The sequence below is a fragment of the Podarcis muralis genome, chromosome 14 (genome assembly GCF_964188315.1).
Source record: "Podarcis muralis chromosome 14, rPodMur119.hap1.1, whole genome shotgun sequence".
NCBI lineage: Eukaryota > Metazoa > Chordata > Lepidosauria > Squamata > Lacertidae > Podarcis > Podarcis muralis.
This window is the reverse complement of record NC_135668.1, coordinates 28112158-28132358: the sequence shown is the minus strand read 5'-3', so window position 1 is coordinate 28132358 and position 20201 is coordinate 28112158. Positions and strand designations below refer to the sequence as shown.

At 44.9% G+C, this 20201-nt stretch overlaps 2 protein-coding genes across 3 annotated transcripts in view; one reads left to right on the top strand and one right to left on the bottom strand.

Moving 5' to 3' along the window:
• The window catches only part of IQCH (IQ motif containing H), an 80303-nt gene extending 79123 nt beyond the window's left edge, over nucleotides 1-1180 (bottom strand). For both annotated transcript variants that reach the window (XM_028705380.2, XM_077919053.1), the window contains exon 1: nucleotides 907-1180. In XM_028705380.2, coding sequence (XP_028561213.2) covers nucleotides 907-957 — 51 coding nt within the window. In that variant the 5' untranslated portion in view covers nucleotides 958-1180. The remainder of the gene's footprint in view (nucleotides 1-906) is intronic.
• A 77-nt stretch (nucleotides 1181-1257) lies between these two features.
• Nucleotides 1258-19295, top strand: AAGAB (alpha and gamma adaptin binding protein). Its single transcript, XM_028705381.2, has 10 exons — nucleotides 1258-1382; nucleotides 7588-7778; nucleotides 11288-11384; nucleotides 11879-11968; nucleotides 13124-13207; nucleotides 14780-14862; nucleotides 15289-15373; nucleotides 16396-16500; nucleotides 17553-17602; nucleotides 18519-19295. The coding sequence occupies exons 1-10, from the start codon at nucleotides 1316-1318 to the stop codon at nucleotides 18594-18596; spliced, it is 930 nt and encodes a 309-aa protein (XP_028561214.1). The 5' UTR covers nucleotides 1258-1315; the 3' UTR covers nucleotides 18597-19295.
• Nucleotides 19296-20201: the final 906 nt, after the last annotated feature.

The following is a 20201-nucleotide window of genomic DNA, read 5'->3' as shown; positions in this document are numbered from 1 at the left end:
CATAGAAATCTAGCATGTCAGAAGGCTTGGCTACAGTCCTCCTTTCTGATATGCTTTTTGTCTACATGGAGGGACTCCTTTTTGCATGGAGAGGCACAGGGACTGACCACTTCAGAGAGGTCCACAGTGGGCATAATGTGTGAAGGGAGATTTGCACTTGGGTTGGTGTGGCTATGTGCCCTATGGTGCAGGAAACAGTCCTCTATTTGTTAGGCTGACCAGTCAAAACCTGGTTTAAAGAAATTCTAAGAAGGGAGTGGGGAGAGCTTTAAGTTGCCCATCAACAATCAGCAAACCTGGACAGCAGAGGAACCACACTAAGTCATCAGGTCACAATGGTGCCAAGATGTATTTCTGTTTACGAAACAATAGAAGCGGTTTTATATTGAGGGAAACCACTGGGCCTGTCTACTTGCACTGAGAGGTGGCAGCTCTCCAAAGTTTCTTCCAGCAGGAGGTATTCTCAACCCCACCTGGAAATGCCACTGGGGATTGAATCCAGGACCTATGACATACAAAACAGATGCTTTACTACTGAATTACAGCTCTTCTCTAAACATGTCATGGAACAGTTTAAAATGCAAATGGAAGCTTCCAGTGTGCTTATTTTTAAATGTGCATCTACACATATAAATTGGCATGTGCCACTTTTAAGTAAACCTTATGGACGCTGCTCCTCGTCCTCCTCTTTTCTTCTTGGCACTTTTTAAATACCTAGCCTAATCAGGGTCTTCAGGGCCTTAAGGCCAACCCTGCGTCCAATGGGAGCGACGCAAGGCTGGGTGGGCGCGGGAGGCCATAAGAGCAAAGGTTCATGGGAGTTTGGTCAAGTGGCCACAAGGCCAATAGAAACGAGGCTAGTGAGGCGGCCGTGAGGGACTTGCCTGCAGTGTTATCTGGACCCACCTGTACTAAAATGCGCCCTATCTCCGCCCCCGGCCCGACCACCTCAGCCATGGGTCCTGGCTGAGGCTCCCTCCCCACAGCGGCGGGACTGCGGTGCACCACGTGACCGTGGCCTTAGCAACGGGACGCGCGGCCCGGGCGGGACCATTCCTGTCAACCTGAGGGGTTTTTGTGTGGAGATGCAGCAAGGAGAAAACATAAGCCCTGGGGTGAGGCGGAACCCAATGTTTCCCTCTCATTTCACGTCTCTTTTCCTCTGCATAAAAGACTTAAACCTCAGCCGCAAACATTCTACGTCTCTCTCCCCTCACCAGGGCGGTAATAGTACGACCCAAATGGCCCGGAAGGGGCGTGATCTAGACCGGAAGAGGAAGCACAGGGCCGTTTCAGAACCTCTCTAGCGGGTGTCATGGCTGTCCCTTGCGCCTTAATCACGAGCTGCGCCGCCGAGTTCCCCGGGGAAGAGCTGGTGAAACGTGAGTCGGCTCGACCCCCGTCAGCCTTGTTTCTTTTAAACTGCTGCGCCGTGGCGTCATCTCCCGGCGCCGCCTCTGATTTTGGCGCCGTTTCTCGTAGGATTTTCACCTCCCCCGCAGCTGCGCGTCGCAGTATTTAAGAACTTCCTCCCCCCCTTAAAATGCAAACTAGTTACTCAGTTACGTGGAGTTAGACTTGGAGCCTGTTTGCCAACCCCAGAGTTTCCCCCCTCTAAAATCCGGGAAATAATGGAGTGTCCACGAGCATGTGCAGAGTGTCAACAACAGACTTGCTCTCGGTGTCAGGCTTGAAAATAGCTACTAATAAACGGGAGCGAGCGAGATAAAGCAGATTTTAGGCCTGTTCTGATTGCTCTTCCGAAGTGTGAGGAATAAAGTGGGTTATGGAAGGTGCTCAGAGATCAGACGCTGAACCTTTGTGTTCATATCTTCAGACCTGTGAAGTAATAAAGAGTGCTTTGGAGTATATGCAGAGATCATTTTACTTGCTTCCTTGGTGGCCACAGTCAGTCCTTGCCTAGGTGGGAAGGGCTGGTACATTGGAGACCCATTTCCTCTCCTCTCTTGTCCTTCCTCCAGTACCTCCCGTATTCTGCATTTCACATTTCTCTTGATCTGGTGTTCTCCAAATGTACCTCTTTGGTATCTGCCATCTGTACAGCACACAATATCTGTGCAAAACATTGCAATGCCACTTTTCTAGTATATGCCCAAAACAGGTTATAATAAAAGAGTTAAAACATATAATACCAATAATGTAATTGTTAGATAGGCAAATGGCAGCAATTTAAAACCCGCAGAAACAAAAGGCATTGTCTGAATCCTCATTTGTTGCAATCCATTAACCATAGCTGCTGTTTCTCAAATAATGGGAACTATGGTTAACTCTGGATAGTTAGTCTATTTTTCTCCTTGTGCAAAGGGACTGTGGGTGGATGCAACAAAGCTTTTACATAATCTGGTTTATTAAACCAAAATTTGATCATGTGAACAGCCTGTAGATTTTCTTGCAATTCTGTGAGAGGTTTTCTGAAGTTTACTCCAGCAGGTGGCTCTCCAGACACATAAAGCAGGAGCTCTGTTTGCATACTTTCCCAAACCGGAGAGAATTAAATGAGATCACTTTAAAAAGCATTTGATGGAATCACAACTGCTTATACTATGAAGTAAGCTGAATACCTGTTGGGAACACTGTCAAAAGTCAGGCTAGAAGGAATTTGTAGCTTGCTAGAACAGCTAATAGTAACATACAAAGAATTTTGTGCATGTGTTTGTGTTCTGGATTGAAGTCATAAAAACAGCCACCTATTGATTTGAAGTGGAAATTCCGCTTTTGCACAGTCACTGTCTAGTCCCCTGGGTAGGCTGGACTGGAATCTGTGGCAATATAATGTTTTTTATATTAATTGATGTACCATTACATATATGAAATACAACAAAACAAATAACACAAATGCATGGAGAAGAGAACATATAGCCAAATATGAATGCAGTCATAGCTGAAATCATCGTACAAGTATATTACAATGTGATTACTCCCAAATCAGATTTCCACAACAATAATTGAGATGACAGGAGGTTGAATCTCTGGCACCCCTGTGTTGATGTATATATGAGTCTTGCTTAGTTGTGTCTGCGGTCATTTGTTGTGCACTCCAGTGGTACTACAGCTGAAATCTACCTGGGACCACAGCTGCTGATGTGGACACTGCCTTCAATCCTGAGTGAGAGAAGGTGGGCTATATCAGTGTGGGGAATGGTTACGGGTTGGCAGGCCAGATCCTTATCCCCCCACCATCCCTATAGGCCTATTTTGACAGATGGGTGGGATCACCCACCTGCCAGTAATAAAGACACCAGGTGATTGATTCGTGTCAAAGTTCAAAGGAGGACACAGTGATCAGCAGTCAGCTGATTGTCACTTGCAGCAACATCCTTTGAAGATGTGTGTTCAAGCACCAATCAGCTGGCTGATGCTGGGAGTAGATCTTCAGAGAAGCTCCTTGTTAGTAACAGTAAGCTGAACCTTGGTTGCATGAAGTCCTTTTGAAGTCTCTGCAGAGGAGGAAATGCTTCTTAAAATGGATTATTTCCCCCTCTGCAGAAAAAGCAGTTGCATTCAAAGCGCTCAGGGAACTGATTTGAATACAAACTGCTCCCTCCAATGTGGGGAGAAAAAAAACCTTCAGGAGCTTAACTTGAAACAAGAAAGGACTTCTGCTTTTGTTTGTTCTTGGCTATAGCTCGGAGTGAGAACAGAGATTAACCACAATTCCTGGCACGGCATGGCAGTAAAAAGGAGCAAAGTGGCTGCAAGCACATTTCCCAATCACAGAAAGCCATATCATGGACAAACAGGCCAAACCCTACACCAAAGGATAAATGGACATAAATCTGACACCAGGAATCACAAGACAGAGAAACTAGTAGGAGAACACTTCAATCTCCCAGGACATTCTATACAAGATCTCAAAGTAGCTGTCTTATTACAAAAGAATTTCAGAAATAAACTGGAAAGAGAAGTTGCTGAATTGCAACTTATTACCAAACTTAAAACCATGGAGAGACCTGGTCTGAATAGAGACATTGGATTCTTATCTCGTTATACATGATAAAGCTATTTTTAGCCATCTCACCCCTTGCTTTTTCCTGTAAGACCAACTGCAGTCATTAACAGTCGTCAGCGGGTTTACCACACGTATCAGCCATTCCCACCACCCTTCTGAGTAATACCCCTCCCCACCCTCTCACTATATATAAGGGTCTGGTGACTTCTGTTTCAGTATATATGAAGAAGTGTGCATGCACACGAAAGCTCATACCGATAACAAACTTAGTTGATCTCTAAGGTGCTACTGGAAGGAATTTTTAAATTTTGTTTCGATTGTGGCAGACCAACACGGCTACCTACCCGTAGCAATATCATGGTTTGCCTTACTGTGTCATGTGAATCATACCACTGCATATGTGATTTAAGCAATTGTTCAGTCTTCTTGCTTTCCCCTGTTCTACGCTGACCTCTTGCATGCAGAACCGGCCCTCTGGTTCAGATGGGAGCCCAAGTCCACCCCATTCAACGTAGTTCACTTTGCAAATGTGAGTGAACTGGGTGCCTGCTGCAGCAGATCTTCTTTGTCAGAGTGCAGTAGGAAGGTGTCAAAGAGCTGGCTTGCGTTTTGTGAAAACACAAACCACAGAGGTTGGCCTTGAGGCGAGCTGAAGTGTTGTGGTCACCGAGTGCGTCTGTTGATTTTTCAAAGCTCTTTGGATGTGAAACCACAGACCTTCCCTATGGTTGTGAAGATCAAAAATGAAAAGCAAGCAATTCCATCGAGACACAGTTGTTTCCAAACCCACGTACTTTTGCCTTTATAGCAGTTTTCTGAAAAGCCTTTTTTGGGGCCAAAAGCAAGTGTGGACTTGAAAGCTTATCCTAAAATGGTTATGTTCTCTCCGGCTAGATATAGAAAGGTATCATTATAGTGGGAGGGCTCTATGATATTTGCATGAAAACGTACACTGCTTTTGAGGGAAACTTCTGAAACCCAACGGCTTGAGTGCATCTATTCCAAGGTTCTGGAGGGCTTGTGGGTGCTATTGCACGCTAGTGTGTGGGAAGTAAGTTAAAGTTGGAGCTATTTGATACAAATGGATAACAGATGAATCAGGTTGCCTCTCCCTTTGGCTAGGCTAAGAGCTACTTTTATGGGAATGCCACTTATGGGATGAAGGTGGGCCACAGCTCCACCCAACCCACAGAGTGGGCTGCCAGGAAGCCCTGCTGCCACAATCATCTCTCTCTTCACACACTTTTTGTTGTCTCTGTGTTAGCAACTGGAGCGGGGAAACTGGCATTCCTTAGTGACTACCTTTGCCTCCACAAACCTCTTGTTCATTTCCAGAAGCTCTTCTCTGGGCCTTATCTCTGCCTATAGTGTAGTAGTGGTGACCAGAAAGAGAGCTTGGTTTGCTGTGACCTACCTGAGAGGTCTTAGTATTAGTGTTACCATTTGTTTACAAAATTTCAGACTGTGTTTCATTGTGTCATGGGCTATATGAAATTGTGCTCTTGTTTTTATTGCTGATCATTTTATTTCAGAATAGTTTTGAGCTATTATATGAGAAGCGATTCATAAATCAAATCAAGTAAATAGTAATTCCAGGGCAGTTTCTTATGTATTACCACAGGTACCAAAATCATGTAAAATAAAAACAGCCATTAAACACCCCACCCCCAAAGTAAAACAGCAACATGAGAAAATACAAAAGAAGTGGCAATCACTAATTTTCCTGGGAAAATAAAAATGTTTTCACTTGGTGCCATCAGTTTCTGGCATCTGTGCCTCCATGGGAAGGGAGTTCCACAGCTGAAGGAGCCACAACAGAGAAGGTTCTTGCATCCCTACCCAGGGGCTAAGCTCACCAGTCGGATGAGAAGAGCCTCCACGCAGTCTACTGCAGGGTCTGGAGTGGTTGATATGTTCCCAGCAATAGTCAGCATGATTCCCTTCTGATGCTGTTGATTTACAGCGTCCGTCATTGTCCCTGATTACTGGCTAAGGCTGATGGGAGTTGGAGTTCATTTACATCTGGACAGCACCATGTTGGCTAGCCCTGAGCATGTTAACACTTTTTATAACTGGCTTTAGTATTCTCATTGCCCTCCTGAAATTTAAGGATTTTATGGATTTAGCTGTAGGACCTTCAAGTTGCAGATACAGTGGAACCTCGGGTTGCGGATGTAATCTGTGACGGAGGCATGTCTGCAACCCGCAGCGTTTGTAACCAGCGGTGCTGTGTCTGCACAAGCGCATGATGTGATTTGGCGTTTCTGCACATGCACAAGTGGCGAAACCCGGAAGTAACCCTTTCCGATACTTCCAGGTTTCCCGCAGTACGCAACCTGAAAACGTGTAACCCGAAGCATCTGTAACCCGAGGTACCACTGTACCTAGATGAGATGGCAATCCTAGGCTTGCTCGTATGAACAATCCTGTTTTCATTGAGGTTGTGTACAGGAGTGCAGACTCATTCTCTTCTCTCATTTGACTAGAGTACTATTTCATGTGTGTGACATCTCTTTCCTTTGGTCATAAAGCTCACAGTGTGGTCAACACACACTCTTACCTTCTCTGCTACCTTGGCAAAATAAGAAGGGAGGGATGATGCAATCTCCTTTGAGCTTGGAGAAAAGGTAGGGTTGATAAGTAGTAAATACAGTGGTACCTCGGATTAAGTACTTAATTCGTTCCGGAGGTCCGTTCTTAACCTGAAACTGTTCTTAACCTGAAGCACCATTTTAGTTAATGCCACGCCGCCAGAGCACGATTTCTTTTCTCATCCTGAAGCAACGTTCTTAACCCGAGGTACTATTTCTGGGTTAGCGAAGTCTGTAACCTGAAGCGTATGTAGCCCGAGGTACCACTGTAAACTGAAGGGGGAAAGAATAGTAGTCATTTAATACTCACTAATGGCTTATTAATGGAATAGTGGGAAAGGACCATAGCTCAGCGATAGCATCTGCTCTGCATGAACAAGGTCCCAGGCATCTGGGGAGACCCCTGCCTGAAATCCTGGAGAGTTTCTTGCAGTCAGTGTGGCAAATACTGGCCTAGATCAACTTGATATAAGGCAGCTTCTTATGCAAAATGACGTCTACAATGCTGCAGAGGCTTTGGTTTTATTTTTTTGCAGCAGGGGTTTGGAACCTACCTTTCCCTCCTCCTCACTGGGCAACTTTTGACAGATGGGCAGGCAGGTGGAAAGGGGCTTTCCTTTGAAGTTGGTCTGTAAGCAGTTTCATTGCTGACTGCTTTGAAGTGGACTTCAAGGTGATTTTGCTGCACCTTTATGTGCCTCACACCTGACCTCATCAGGGATGGGGCAGGTGGGTGTGGTTTGGGGGAAATGGCCTCCTGGGTCTGATTAGGAGGTTTCCCTACCACTGGTGTACAGCATTTTTATGCCCCCCCTTAACAACAAATTCACTGGGTGATGAAGAGAGCACCTGACTAACAATAACAGCAATCCGTTCCCTACAGTAACATCTGTTTGGGCAAGATTGTGCAAGCATGTTCTGGGTGTCCCTCTTTTCTCTCCCCACTCCCATGGCTTCCCAAAGAGGACAGGGGCTGTGAGGTCATGATCACCACCTCTTAAGGTCCTCCATATGTTCCTCTTTCAGGTATTATTGGGACAAATGAGCTTCCCGAAGATGTTTCCACAGGCAGCGGAGCCCGGTTTTACCCCTGGACAATAGAGAATAAATACTACTCGGCTGACATCCATCTCTGCGTTGTGACAAATCAGTTCCTCGTGACAGCTGAAATTGCTGAGTCAGTGCAAGCCTTCTTGGTTTATTTTGACAGCACATCAGTGAGTACTTCAGAACTTCAGTGCCTGCTTGTCTTAATGGATCATGTGTGATCTTTTAAAATTGCTGCTGGTTTTGCTTGCTAGTTTGTTTTGCTTTCTAGGAGGGGGTTTGGTCTTGTTATTAGAGTTTACTTTTGTTTTGTACTGTTGTTAGTTTTCTGTAACCTGCCTTGTGTACTTTCAAGGCAGGGAGTGAATAATAATTTTGATCTCTGCAACCCTCTGTCCCTGGAAATTATAATGGCCAATTCTGGAACTGACAAATACCAAGTTCAAGTTCCTTGAAAGTGGTTTTAAGGTTGCCTGCCCTAAAACTGAGGTAAGGAAGAACGTGTAAAAAGCAACAGGGAATTCTTGTTTATATTTTGTTCCCAGACTCTCAGGAACACCGTCATGTGATAATTCCAGCATGGCTATTTATGTGCCTTTTAATGTTGGCTACCTTCTCCTCATATTAAATTGATGCAGTTGTTAGAATGTTTTTCCCTCTCTTCAACAACACCTATGTTGTGTAAATTAGCCTTTGCCAACTTGCTCTTTTGGATCACAACTGCTATGCTGGCTGGAGCTCATGGGAGATATGGACCAAAACATCTGGAGGGCACCAGGTTGCTGAAAGCCTTTTTGGCTGTGTTTTTAGAACAACGCTATCCCAATTTTGGAAATTCCAGCTGAGCTACGTCATTACCATTTCTGTTCCACATTCATAATGCTTGTAGAAAAAAGTTTCCTGAGAAATTGTTAAGCAATTTCTATTTGTTTTATATAAATTTGTATAGCAGTCAGGGGTTGCCAGTGTGGACTAGTTGGACTCCAGATATATAGTTAGGTTCCCAGCTTCCATCAACCCCAGCTGGCAGAGCCAGTGATCAGAAATACTGAGCTGCAGTCCAGCAAAATATGGAGCGCACCACTTTGACTACCCCTGGATAATTTCTGTTTACTTGGGATAGCTTTATTACATATGTTATTGTGAGAGGGTCTCTGTTGTTGTTGTTTAGTTGTGTCCAACTCTTTGTGACCCCATGGACCAAAGCATTCCAGGCACTCCTGTTTTCTACTGCCTCCCGCAGCTCGGTCAAACTCATGTTTGTAGCTTTGAAAACACCGTCCAACCATCTCGTCCTCTGTCATCCCCTTCTCCTTGTGCCCTCAATCTTTCCCAACATCAGGGTCTTTTCCAGGGAGTCTTCTCTTCTCATGAGGTGGCCAAAGTTTTGGATCCTCAGCTTCAGGATCTGTCCTTCCAGTGAGCACTCAGGGCTGATTTCCTTAAGAATTGAGAGGTTTGATCTTCTTGCAGTCCATGAGTCTCCTCCAGCACCATAATTCAAAAGCATCAATTCTTCAGCGATCAGCTTTCTTTATGGTCCAGCTCTCACTTCCATACATCACTACTGGGAAAACCACAGTTTTAACTATACAGACCTTTGTCAGCAAGGTGACGTCTCTGCTTTTTAAGATGCTGTCTAGGTTTGTCATTGTTTTCCCTCCAAGAAGCAGGCGTCTTTTAATTTTGTGACTGCTGTCACCATCTGCAGTGATCATGGAGCCCAAGAAAGTAAACTCTCTCACTGCCTCCATTTCTTCCCCTTCTATTTGCTAGGAGGTGATGGGCCCAGTGGCCATGATCTTCATTTTTTGGATGTTGAGCTTCAGACCATATTTTGCGCTCTCCTCTTTCACCCTCATTAAAAGGTTCTTTAATTCCTCCTCACTTTCTGCCATCAAGGTTGTGTCATCTGCATATCTGAGGTTGTTGATATTTCTTCCAGCAATCTTGATTCCGGCTTGGGATTCATCCAGCCCAGCCTTTCACATGATGAATTCTGCATATAAGTTAAATAAGCAGGGGGACAATATACAGCCTTGCTGTACTCCTTTCCCAATTTTGAACCAATCAGTTGTTCCATATCCAGTTCTAACTGTAGCTTCTTGTCCCACATAGAGATTTCTCAGGAGACAGATGAATAGGAAATGCAAGAAAGCATATATTCAAATGTTGTGTTTAACTTTAGGCAGCATTACAGTATTACTTTTGCACTTTTGTAACAGCTTTGTTGGTTAAATAGAAAACTTGACATCAAAGTTTTAAAAACTTTTTTGAAAAAGTTTCTCTAGCTCCCAGTGGACTACAACGCAGGGGTGCTCTCTTCTCCATGCACCAGAAGACTGGCTCATTTCCAGAAGGAAGACCTCTCACTTTTGCTCTAGAGCTAATCTTTCTGTTGCCTTCTCAGCAAACAAGCACAGGGCTCTCTTGTGACAAGCACCTCTTCTGGTGGCATAGTGTTTCATTGGTTAATGTGCATTTTAGTGGTGTGGACTCTTGTTCCTTGTTCCTTTTGTTAGAGTGGACACCTGCCAGGTCTAGCATTTACATTGCTAAGCTGAGCTATATCACTGCATCACAGTGGCACTTCGAAGGAAGTGGGCTGTGACTCCTCCAAGGAGGACATCTTTGAGGCTGACAGTGCAAGTTTCTGTTTTGATGCTTGTAAGATTTCCTCCCTGGAGCGAAGGTGGTTGAAAACAAGAGTTACAAGTAGCTGAACCACTATCTAGACCTGTTATCTTTTCTCTGTTTCATTCACCTCCGTGTCTAGTCAAATTGGAGATGCTTGTTTGTTGCTAAGTGGTGGCAATTAAAGGACAGGAGGAAATCAAGTGTGGAGTAATTGAGCAATGTTCTCAAAAGCAATGGAAGCAATCTTGGAACCCAAATCTCTTTTCTGCCCCATCAAAAGCCAGCATTTACAAGCAAGAATTGGATTTGCATTCCAAATCCCACTTCGTATATATCCTTGAGCAAGTTGCTCTGTCACATATTCAGTTCCTGTCAAACTGCAACTGTAAATGATATGCCTTCCACTGCTGCTCTGTGCACAAATTAGGAGTGTGTTTCATTTTTCACAAAATGATCCTGATTCCCAAAATTATTAGCCAGAGCAACTAGATATAGACTTACAACCCTGTCCTGTGCTTGTTGACTTGCCTGCCTGTCTTCTGCATTTTTCTTCTTTGCCCTTTGGTTGGCAACTGGGGGCCAGGTAAGCAGTGCTTGGGTAGTAGGATTTGACCCAGGGAATTCTAGCAGCTGACCCTAAGGACATTACATTAAAATATATTTATGTCTTGCTTTTTTCACATGAGTTTCAAGGTGGCTTTTCTTCTGGAGATGATCTCTTGTATTTTAATCTCTCTTACTCTCAGCTGTGCTTTCTTATCAGGGCTATGTTATTTATTTACTTTGACATTTATATACTGCTTAATCATTAGCATTTGTAAGTGGTGTACATAAAAATAAACTATGCAGAGAATAAACAATTAAACCTAAACACTGCCATAAAATGCCTGCTGGAATAAGAAAGTCTTTGTCACTGTGCACCTGAAGTTCAGAAAGGAGAGTGCCTCTCTATAACGGTACTTAATGCACTTTCACTTGTAATACTAAAAAAAAAAAAAATACCTAGAGAAGAAGGCCAGCAACCTCTGTGTAATTTTTATAGATCTCTGGGTTGGACAGCATCTCTCCGTGGCTCCCTCTCATAGAAGAGTGGTTACCAGAAGTGATGATCTTAGTCTGTGACAGAGTCTCTGAAAACGGTAAGGCAACAAGGCCAGGCCTTTGGGAGGATGGGCATGACTGTTTTGGCTGGGGTTGATGGGAGTTGAAGTCCAGAATGCATGGCAAGAACTGGGTTGGCGAACGCTGCTCTCCATCCTAGTAAGATCGCACGGTTTGTGATCATGTGCTGAATGCTGACCCTGACTCTGTATTTATATGCCACTTTTCTTCCATCATGGGACTCAAGAAGACAATTTGAGTTCTGTGACAGCTGCATTGATCAGATTGTTGAAAGTCCCACCTTCTGTTCTGCAGTTTCCAGTCTTTAATGGCTGCATAAATTAGTTTAAGTGTGATGATATATGATGGCGAAGTTCTGGGCAGAACAAGTTGCCCATATATAGCTTCTAGGACAAAATAAGAGCCTTCCCCAAGGCATTCCATCCAAGGAGCTCCCAGTACTGTGGTTTTAATGTGGCTGCAAAAGGAAGTGCATCTATTGTTGGCAAAAACCAGATTCCGTTTATTTTAGGCATCAGCCGACAGAAAGCGCAAGAGTGGTGCATCAAGCACGGCTTTGAGTTGGTGGAGCTCAACCCGGAAGAGCTGCCAGATGAGGACGGTGAGTTTCCCTCCACTTCCTCTTTCCATGAAGTTAACTTTGCTGCCTGCCTGCCTGCCTGCCAGGTTTCTGCCTAGATTTCTACAGATTCTTATTTCTGGGCACGCTTCTTCTCTAGCTTCTCTGCCTGCACTGGTGCCGTCTGTTGTTGGTGACAGACACAGCACCAGAATTAAGAATCAGCATTGTACCTTGTGCCATGGCTGCAAGCTGCCTTATGCTTTAGGGACATAGGATGCTGCCTTATACTGAGTCAAACCAATAGTCCATCTAGCTCAATATTGTCTACACTGACTGCCATCGGCTCTCCAGAGTTTCAGACAGGCAGTATTTCCCTGTCCTGCCTAGAGAGGCTGGGGATTGAACCTGGGATCTTTTGCATGCAAAGCGGATGCTCTGCCATTGAGCTACGGCCCTTCCCCATGAAACGGCATGCCACATCATAATCTCTTTCCTAGTTTTAAAAATTGCTGGTTTAGAGCCCAGTGGGAAAATTTCAAGGTGATTCATCAGTTTAACAATAAAATTGAACCAGCTAAATTGTTTCCAGTCTTTCGATGGCATCACAGTTATTCTGGCTTCTTTTGACTCTGTGCAGGAGAAAATCTGTAGACAAATGCTAAGGGCGATCAAACAGAAGTTGTTGGTTGGTGTTCCTTTCTTTTTTCTTTTTTTAACCCTTCTTCGTTGCTTCCAATTTGAAAACTGAGCTAGAGCAAAAGTCAGCTTTGACAGAGAGCAACAGCTGGCTGAGAACTCAGTACTACATTTTCCATCTTTGTTCCAAGCTCTTTATTCGCATCTCACTCTTCTCCAAAGGTTCAGGATGGGTAACACATTTTGGGGTGTAAGTTGAAAGTAAGAGTGATATTATGCACCTTAACCAAAGAAAGTCAGTGTCGTTCTTGGGAAATTGAATGAATATATGTTTATCTGCTGAATACCTGAGAAAGTTCCCCAGAATTTACAGAATGGCTTTAAAAAATAAGAAACAGCAACATTATCACAGGCTTCTTTGTGTGTTTAAATAAGTGCACCCAGAATTCCTAACTAAATTAAGAGATGGCGTCTTCTTCCCAGTTTCTTAATCTGTTGATTGGTTTCTGAAGAAGCCTTTTTAAAAGCACATTTCCTTTCCCCTCTCTGCTTCTTTAGACGACTTTCCAGAATCGACAGGAGTGAAGCGAATCATCCAAGCCTTGAATGCCAATGTTTGGTCAAATGTGGTGATGAAAAATGGTACGTCATTTTCGGTCTGCTTTTTAAAAACTGTGTCTCTTCCTCTATAACTTCCTCTGCTCTCTCACTGCTTTGCTCAGGCTCCTCTTCATGCTGTCATTCTGCGTCAGAATTTGCACTCAAGGCTTATGAGAAATTAATGCTCATTCAAGCAGAGCCCTGGCAGCCGAGCCACCAGCCTCAGCTCGCTCTAGCCCCTAAAACTAGAAAAGAAGCTCCCTCTGGTGCTCTGTGCTTCACTTCTATATTTACAGCCTTCCATCCCATCACAGAGCAATGGCTCACGGCACATCTCCTTTAAACAGGGTCTGAAATGGCCTGGGTTGCAGGAGGCACCTGGCTGGACTGATTCCCCATCTGCTTGGAACTGGATGCATTTCCCTTGCAAGTGGAGAGAAACAAAAAGTTCCTGGATTGGTCAGATAACGTCACCTGTTTAGACATATAATTACATTTTGATGTGGGAGAATTTATACTAGCCGGAAGTAGTGCTGACACCCTGGATTGTCTTGCTCCGTATTCCTTTCCCTTCTCCTTTCTTCTTATATTCACATTCATTCACATTTCTGTCTTGCCTTTCCTTAGGGCGATGTACCTCATTCTTCCCAATAACCCTCTTCATCACAATAACCCTGTGAAATTGTTTAGGCCAAGAGTGTGACAGGTCCAAGGTCACTCAGGGAGCTTTGTGGCTGATTGGGATCTGACCCCTGGTCTCCCCCAGCTCCTAGTCCAGCACTCTGACCAATGCACCACCCTTTCCATTGTGTTTTCTCACCTCAAAGACTTCTGGATGGGCAGGTGAAGTTGTGTGGAGATTGGCCTTGGGGTTTTGCATCCTTCTATCATGCTGAATACATGACAGCTGAGACTCTGTGCTTTGAATACTCCACCCTCCTTAGTTCCATAATAACAGAATGACCTTTCAACGGTGTCAAAGCACATCTGCTCAGTTGGGGGAATGCGCAAGGCTAACCACTTGGTGGCTTCAAGGTGGGAGTTTTCAGACCTCCTTTCTTTAAGTCGGCAGTCACAGATGTTAACACGTCACAGCAGAGCAAACTCTGTAGGACTCCACCGGGGAGGGAAATTTCCCTTTGATTGCACAGATGGTTACAAAAAACTCAGGGGGCTTCTGAATTTAACTTCAGTGTGGCACCATTGTAGCAAATGGCAGAAGAGGTGCCTACCCCCCTTGTAGTGCAGGGGAAGCCTGTTTGGGAAAGTTGCTGGAGAACAGCCTAGTTACTGGGCAGACATCTCTCTCTAGTCGTGGCTGGTGGCTTAAGCAAAATGAGGGGTGGGTGGGGGTTAGAACTCACCTCTAGCCCAAAATGGTTCTTACATAGGAATTCTACCCCTGGTTATCCCTTATCCAACCCTTGATCCACAGCCACAGCCTTCTCCCATGCTGCTTATGTCAGTCAGCTGATCAGCAGCTACACGAAGCTCCTTCTTATGTTTTTATACAGCGAGCCCACTTCACACACAAAGTGATACAGGAAGGGCTTCTGCTTCCCCCTCGAAACTGGCATCGCTTCAAGTGTTAAACTCACAGCTCTTTCTTTTCAGATGTGAATCAAGGCTTTGGCTTCCTTCCTGCTTTAACGGGCACAAGTCGCAGGCTTAGGACAGAAGAAAACGAAGCTCCAGAAGTAAACAGTAATTTTTTTAAATCCTTTTTTTTATTATTCTCTCTGCCCCCTCCACCAAAAAAACCTTTGTCCATCCTTTCTTGCACTCCTGTTCCCTTTATCGCAGCTGTGAGCTTCCTTTGTGGGTTAAATTGGTCCGTTTACGGGTCCATAACTTAAGCTTATCACAGCCATGAGGACAAGGAACTTAACTTGCTCTTTACCTTTTTAAAAAACCCCAAACACCTCAGATTCCATGGATACTAAATTCTTTGCCCAGTACAAAACCTGCTCTGTTCTTAGCAGTGGGGAACAAAACCAGTCCTGTCAGGGCTTGTGGGAAAATTCCCTTCCACGTTGGTCTGGGACTTGTGGCCTGTGAAAGCCAGAAGACCAGCTCTCTTGTTGCATCTGTTGTATCTAATTTCATTTCTCCCTCCCCACCAGCCTGATCCCTTGCCAGTGGAGAGAGCTGCCGATGCAGGAGAAGACGTGGCTGATGCAAACAGCCAGCAAGCTGACCCCGCTGCTGGTGAGGAATTATCTTTTGTTTGGGAGAAAGCAGCAAGCAAGGCCAGACTTCCTGCTGGGAGCAGCTAGGGCTCTGCCCCTCCAGCAAGCAGCTGGCAGGTCACAGCTGCCCATTTGCCCCAATGCTGGGGGCTGAATTCGTTTGAATTGGGGGGTGTCTTTGGGTCCACGCCTTTGCTCAGTGCAAATGTATATGGTCTAAATCAGGCATAGGCAAACTCGGCCCTCCATATGTTTTGAGACTACAATTCCCTTCAACCCTGACCACTGGTCCTGTTAGCTAGGGATGATGGGAGTTGTAGTCCCAAAACATCTGGAAGGCCGAGTTTGCCTATGCCTGGTCTAAATCCACTTAGCTTTTCTTTAAATTTCTTGATGCAAATGTAACAAAAAGAGGAGACATCTGATGTTGGCTGCAATTGCTGTTAGTAATTGTCATTCAGTGATATGTGTGTGTGTTTAGTGAACTGGGTTTTTTAATTGGTGGCGCTGTGGGTTAAACCACAGAGCCTAGGGCTTGCCGATCAGAAGGTCGGCAGTTCGAATCCCCGCGACAGGGTGAGCTCCTGCTCCTGCCAACCTAGCAGTTCGAAAGCACGTCAAAGTGCAAGCAGATAAATAGGTACTGCTCTGGCGGGAAGGTAAATGGCGTTTCCGTGTGCTGCTCTGGTTCGCCAGAAGTGGCTTAGTCATCCTGGCCACATGACCCGGAAGCTGTACACCGGCTCCCTCGGCCAATAAAGCGAGATGAGCACTGCAACCCCTGAGTCGACCATGACTGGACCTAATGGTCAGGGGTCCCTTTACCTTTTATGTATTCTTATTTACTTGTTTTTGTTGCAAACTGTAGCTTAAAAATTGTTGAAAGAAAGAAAAACAGCACCAGCTCACATTAGTGATATATATATGTCTCAATCCTGACTTGTAGATTAATATAGGTAGTCCATATGTCCAAATAGATAGCCAAAGGAAATGGGCTCCAAATGTGGATATACATTCATTCTGCTCTTATGATTCTTGCAGATCCTATGCTGGATATGGATATTCAAGAGCTTGCAAGCCTCACTGCAGGAGAGGGAGACCTAGAGAACTTTGAGCGATTGTTCTCCAAGCTGAAGGAAATGAAAGGTACTGCCCATCTCGTGTATGACACAGTCTCTTGCAAGCCTTTCTATTGGGCCAGCAGTTCTTGGCCACATGTGAAGTTTCCTATTTGTTTTTAATCTGGGAGTTAAGATTTCAGTATAGATTCTACTCAGCTTTCTGTTTTCTAGTTGTGGGTAAAACTCCTTGTCAGACTTGGGGGGGGGGATGTTTTCTAGATCTTGATAGTTTGGTTTTAATTTGAGCTTGCTTCATCCCCAGTGATGTCACTGAGATGGCGGTAGAATCTGACTCTTCCTCCTTGCCACTCTTTGTAGCTTTTGCAACACAGTCATACCTCACATTGCATCCGCTTCAGGTTACGTGTTTTCGTGTTGCATCCCGCGGCAACCTGGAAGTACCGGAATGGGTTACTTCTGGGTTTCGCTGCTCACACAGAAGCGCTAAATCGCGCCACGCGCATGCACAGACGCGGCACTTTGGCTTGCGTCAGTTCCATGTTACAGATGGGCCTCCAGAACGGATCTCGTCCGTAACACGAGGTTCCACTGTAGTGGCAGCAAAGGAATGAAGTAAGGTATCTCCTCCTACAGAGAAATGCAAGTGGCCCTAGGAAAATTGAATTTCCCAGTACTCCTTGCACCTGGCACGCTGCTATAACAGCATCTCAGGCATGGAGGGGGAGAGGAAGGATGCGGCCTGCCTCCTATTACCTTGTTAGCACAGTAAAGGTAAATGAGAGGTTTAGGAAAGCAAAGATGGAGGATTAAAAGCTGATCCAGAGATGAATGTTTGGCCTCTCAGTGCTATTTTTATGCTTGAGATGAGCTTTATGAGCTGTCCAGATTCTTATTTCTCATTCAGGAAATATGCCTTTTGGGTGCATTGCTGGTTTGGTATCTGGTTCTTCAGCAATGAAAGAACCAGTGCATACTTTCTATTTTCAGGCTGGTCCCTTTTGTGTAGTTTTCTTTCAGGTTGGCTAGTTCTCTCTCCCCCCGCCCCCACTGGAGAAACACCCTTCTGCTCTTTCTCGACCAGTTTTGACTAACTTTCTTTCCTTTTCATTCCTGTAGAAAAGGCTGCCACACTGCCTCATGAACAGAGGAAACTGCATGCAGAAAAGGTGAGGGTTTCAGAAGAGCTTAGAACTGCCCTTAAAGAGTCATTCTTGGCCAGCATTTCTAAGTAGAAATTGCACTGCAAGCATTCTAAGCCAAAAATAGCCCAAATCAACTATTTTTTTTGGCGCGGGGGGGGGGCAGCTTTGGTACTTCAGCTCATTTGCATATTATCAACTAGATTCTAGTGGCCTCGCGTTCCTGCAGTTAGCGAAAGGAGAATTTATGGGAGCCTGCTTAATTTGGCTATCTTTAGAGAGAATTTTAATGTTGTTGTGTTTGAGACCACACAGATTTGCCCTTGTGTACTTAACAGAGGACATCCTCTCTTAACCATGGGTGTGTAAATGAGAGATGGTTTCTAGGACCCATGTACCTATGGGACCGCCTCTCCTGGCATGCCCCGCGGAGGACCTTAAGGTCCACAAATGACAACACCTTGGAGGTCCCAAGTCGCAAGGTGGTTAGATTGGACTCAACTAGGGCCAGGGCCTTTTCAGTACTGGCCCCGACTTGGTGGAACGCTCTGTCACAAGAGACTAGGGCCCTGCAGGACTTGACAACTTTCCGTAGGGCCTGCAAGACAGAGCTGTTCTGCCTGGCCTTTGGTTTGGACTGTCTGACCCTTAAGTTTCCCTCCCCTTATGGTTTTGATCTATGGGCTACTATTAAAATGAGGCTGCATTTTAAGTTATATTTTAACTTGTATTTTAAATTGGTATTTATTTTTATTTTTATTGTAATTTTACTGGTGTTAGCCGCCCTGAGCCTGGCTCTGGCTGGGGAGGGCGGGGTATAAATAAAATTTATTATTATTATTATTATTATTATTATTATCATCATCATCATCATCATCTGCTGCTGCAGGAGTGTGGCCGTCTCCTGAGACTTTAACTTGTCTTGGTAACTCTTGAATTGTAGGTTGCCAAAGCATTCTGGATGGCCATCGGAGGAGACAGAGATGAGATCGAAGGCTTGTCTTCCGACGAGGACAACTAAGGCCTGTATGTTGTGACGAGGATTGTTTCTTGCGTACCAGCCATTGTTGGCTGCCATAGCGATTTTTCTTTGACGAAAGGCCTAGTTTTTTGCATTGGGTGCAGCAGCGGCTGGAGAAAGACCGACTCCTTGCTCAGTTCCAACACACTGAAACGTGGATGGCCCCGTTGGTTGTTTGTTTCCTTGCCTGGATCTGTCGACGGGAACCTGGGAACTATCAAGTCAATGAAGCAGCAGATGTGTTGCTATTGCATCTCTGGAAGAAAAGAAAAAATCATGGTCCCTACCCAACCCCAGCAGAGAGCTCTAAAACATCTCTTTGTGAAACTCTCATTTGTGTATTGTTTACCTCCACACATGCACATCTTTTCATTTGCCATCATTTCAAAGGAGAGACCAAGACCAAGGGCGGGGAGGGGGGGGCAATAATAATCAGCAAGCCTTTGTTAGTGGGATGGGGGGAAGTGATATTTCTGGATGTACTTGTACATGATGGGAAAATCTGAGACCAAATGGTATGCGCACAGGCAAAATGCTTTTTGAATATTTATCAACTTTTTGTCATCACAATAGGCATGAGAAAGGTATGGTTTGAAAATGTTCCCTGCCTGTCCTATCCCCACCTCCAAACCCCACCCCCAAATTCCTCTTATGGCAGCTGAAAATGTAGGTGCAGCAGTAAACAGGCAGGAGAAAGGCTTGCGCAGTCCTGTAGTATTTTATAAGCACCAGTTTCCTTGCCCTGTGTACCAGCTCCCAAGTAACTGGGCAAGGTGAATGAAGCTGAGTGTGGATGATTGCAACCCCAACACCTCCATTAAAGAAGGGCAGCTACTTCTGCAGTTTCTAGGGCAAATGATGGGAGCATCTTGCTACTAGAGATGGGGGCAGGTGGGAGAAGAGAAAGAGGATGCCCAACCAAGAGGCTTGAGGACCACAGCTAGTCTGTCTGGCTCTCATGTCACTGTAGTAGTGTATGAATGAGTGTGGTTAGAGTGTCACTGTAGTCAAGAGTTCCTACACATATGGAGATTTTCTCGATTGCTGCCTTCAAGTGTAGCCACTTGTGGTCAAAAGCTCTGTATGCAATCCCCCGGGAGAGGGGAATTTTAACTCTGACCAAGCAATGGCAGAATATAGGATTAAATTCACTGCAGCAAAGGAAGAATTAAACTGCTTTTGGTGCAAACAAAGTGTGGATAGAAACAGCATAAAACTTGAGTTTGCACAAGCACTGGCGTTTCCTTTTCTGCTTTTGAAGACTACAATCCACTGATATTTCCCTGCATAAGGGAAAGCCTTGGTTGGTTTCTTACTCAGCATCATTTTATCACCGGGGTGGGGAGGGGCTTATGCAGGGGGATTTCCCTCGTAGATGGTGATCTAGACATTAATGGGAAAACCCACAGTGAAAGCCTATTGTACCTCTTGTGTTTCTTTTGTGTACTGTAAATGGGCTGAATAAAGTTTGTTATCCATGAGCAGTAAATCTTGAACCCTGGCATTATAGACAGTGAGGAATAGTTCAGGGTCATAAACTAAATACCGTATTTTTCCATGTATAAGACATTTTTTGCTAAAAAAAATTAGGCAAAAATTGGGTGT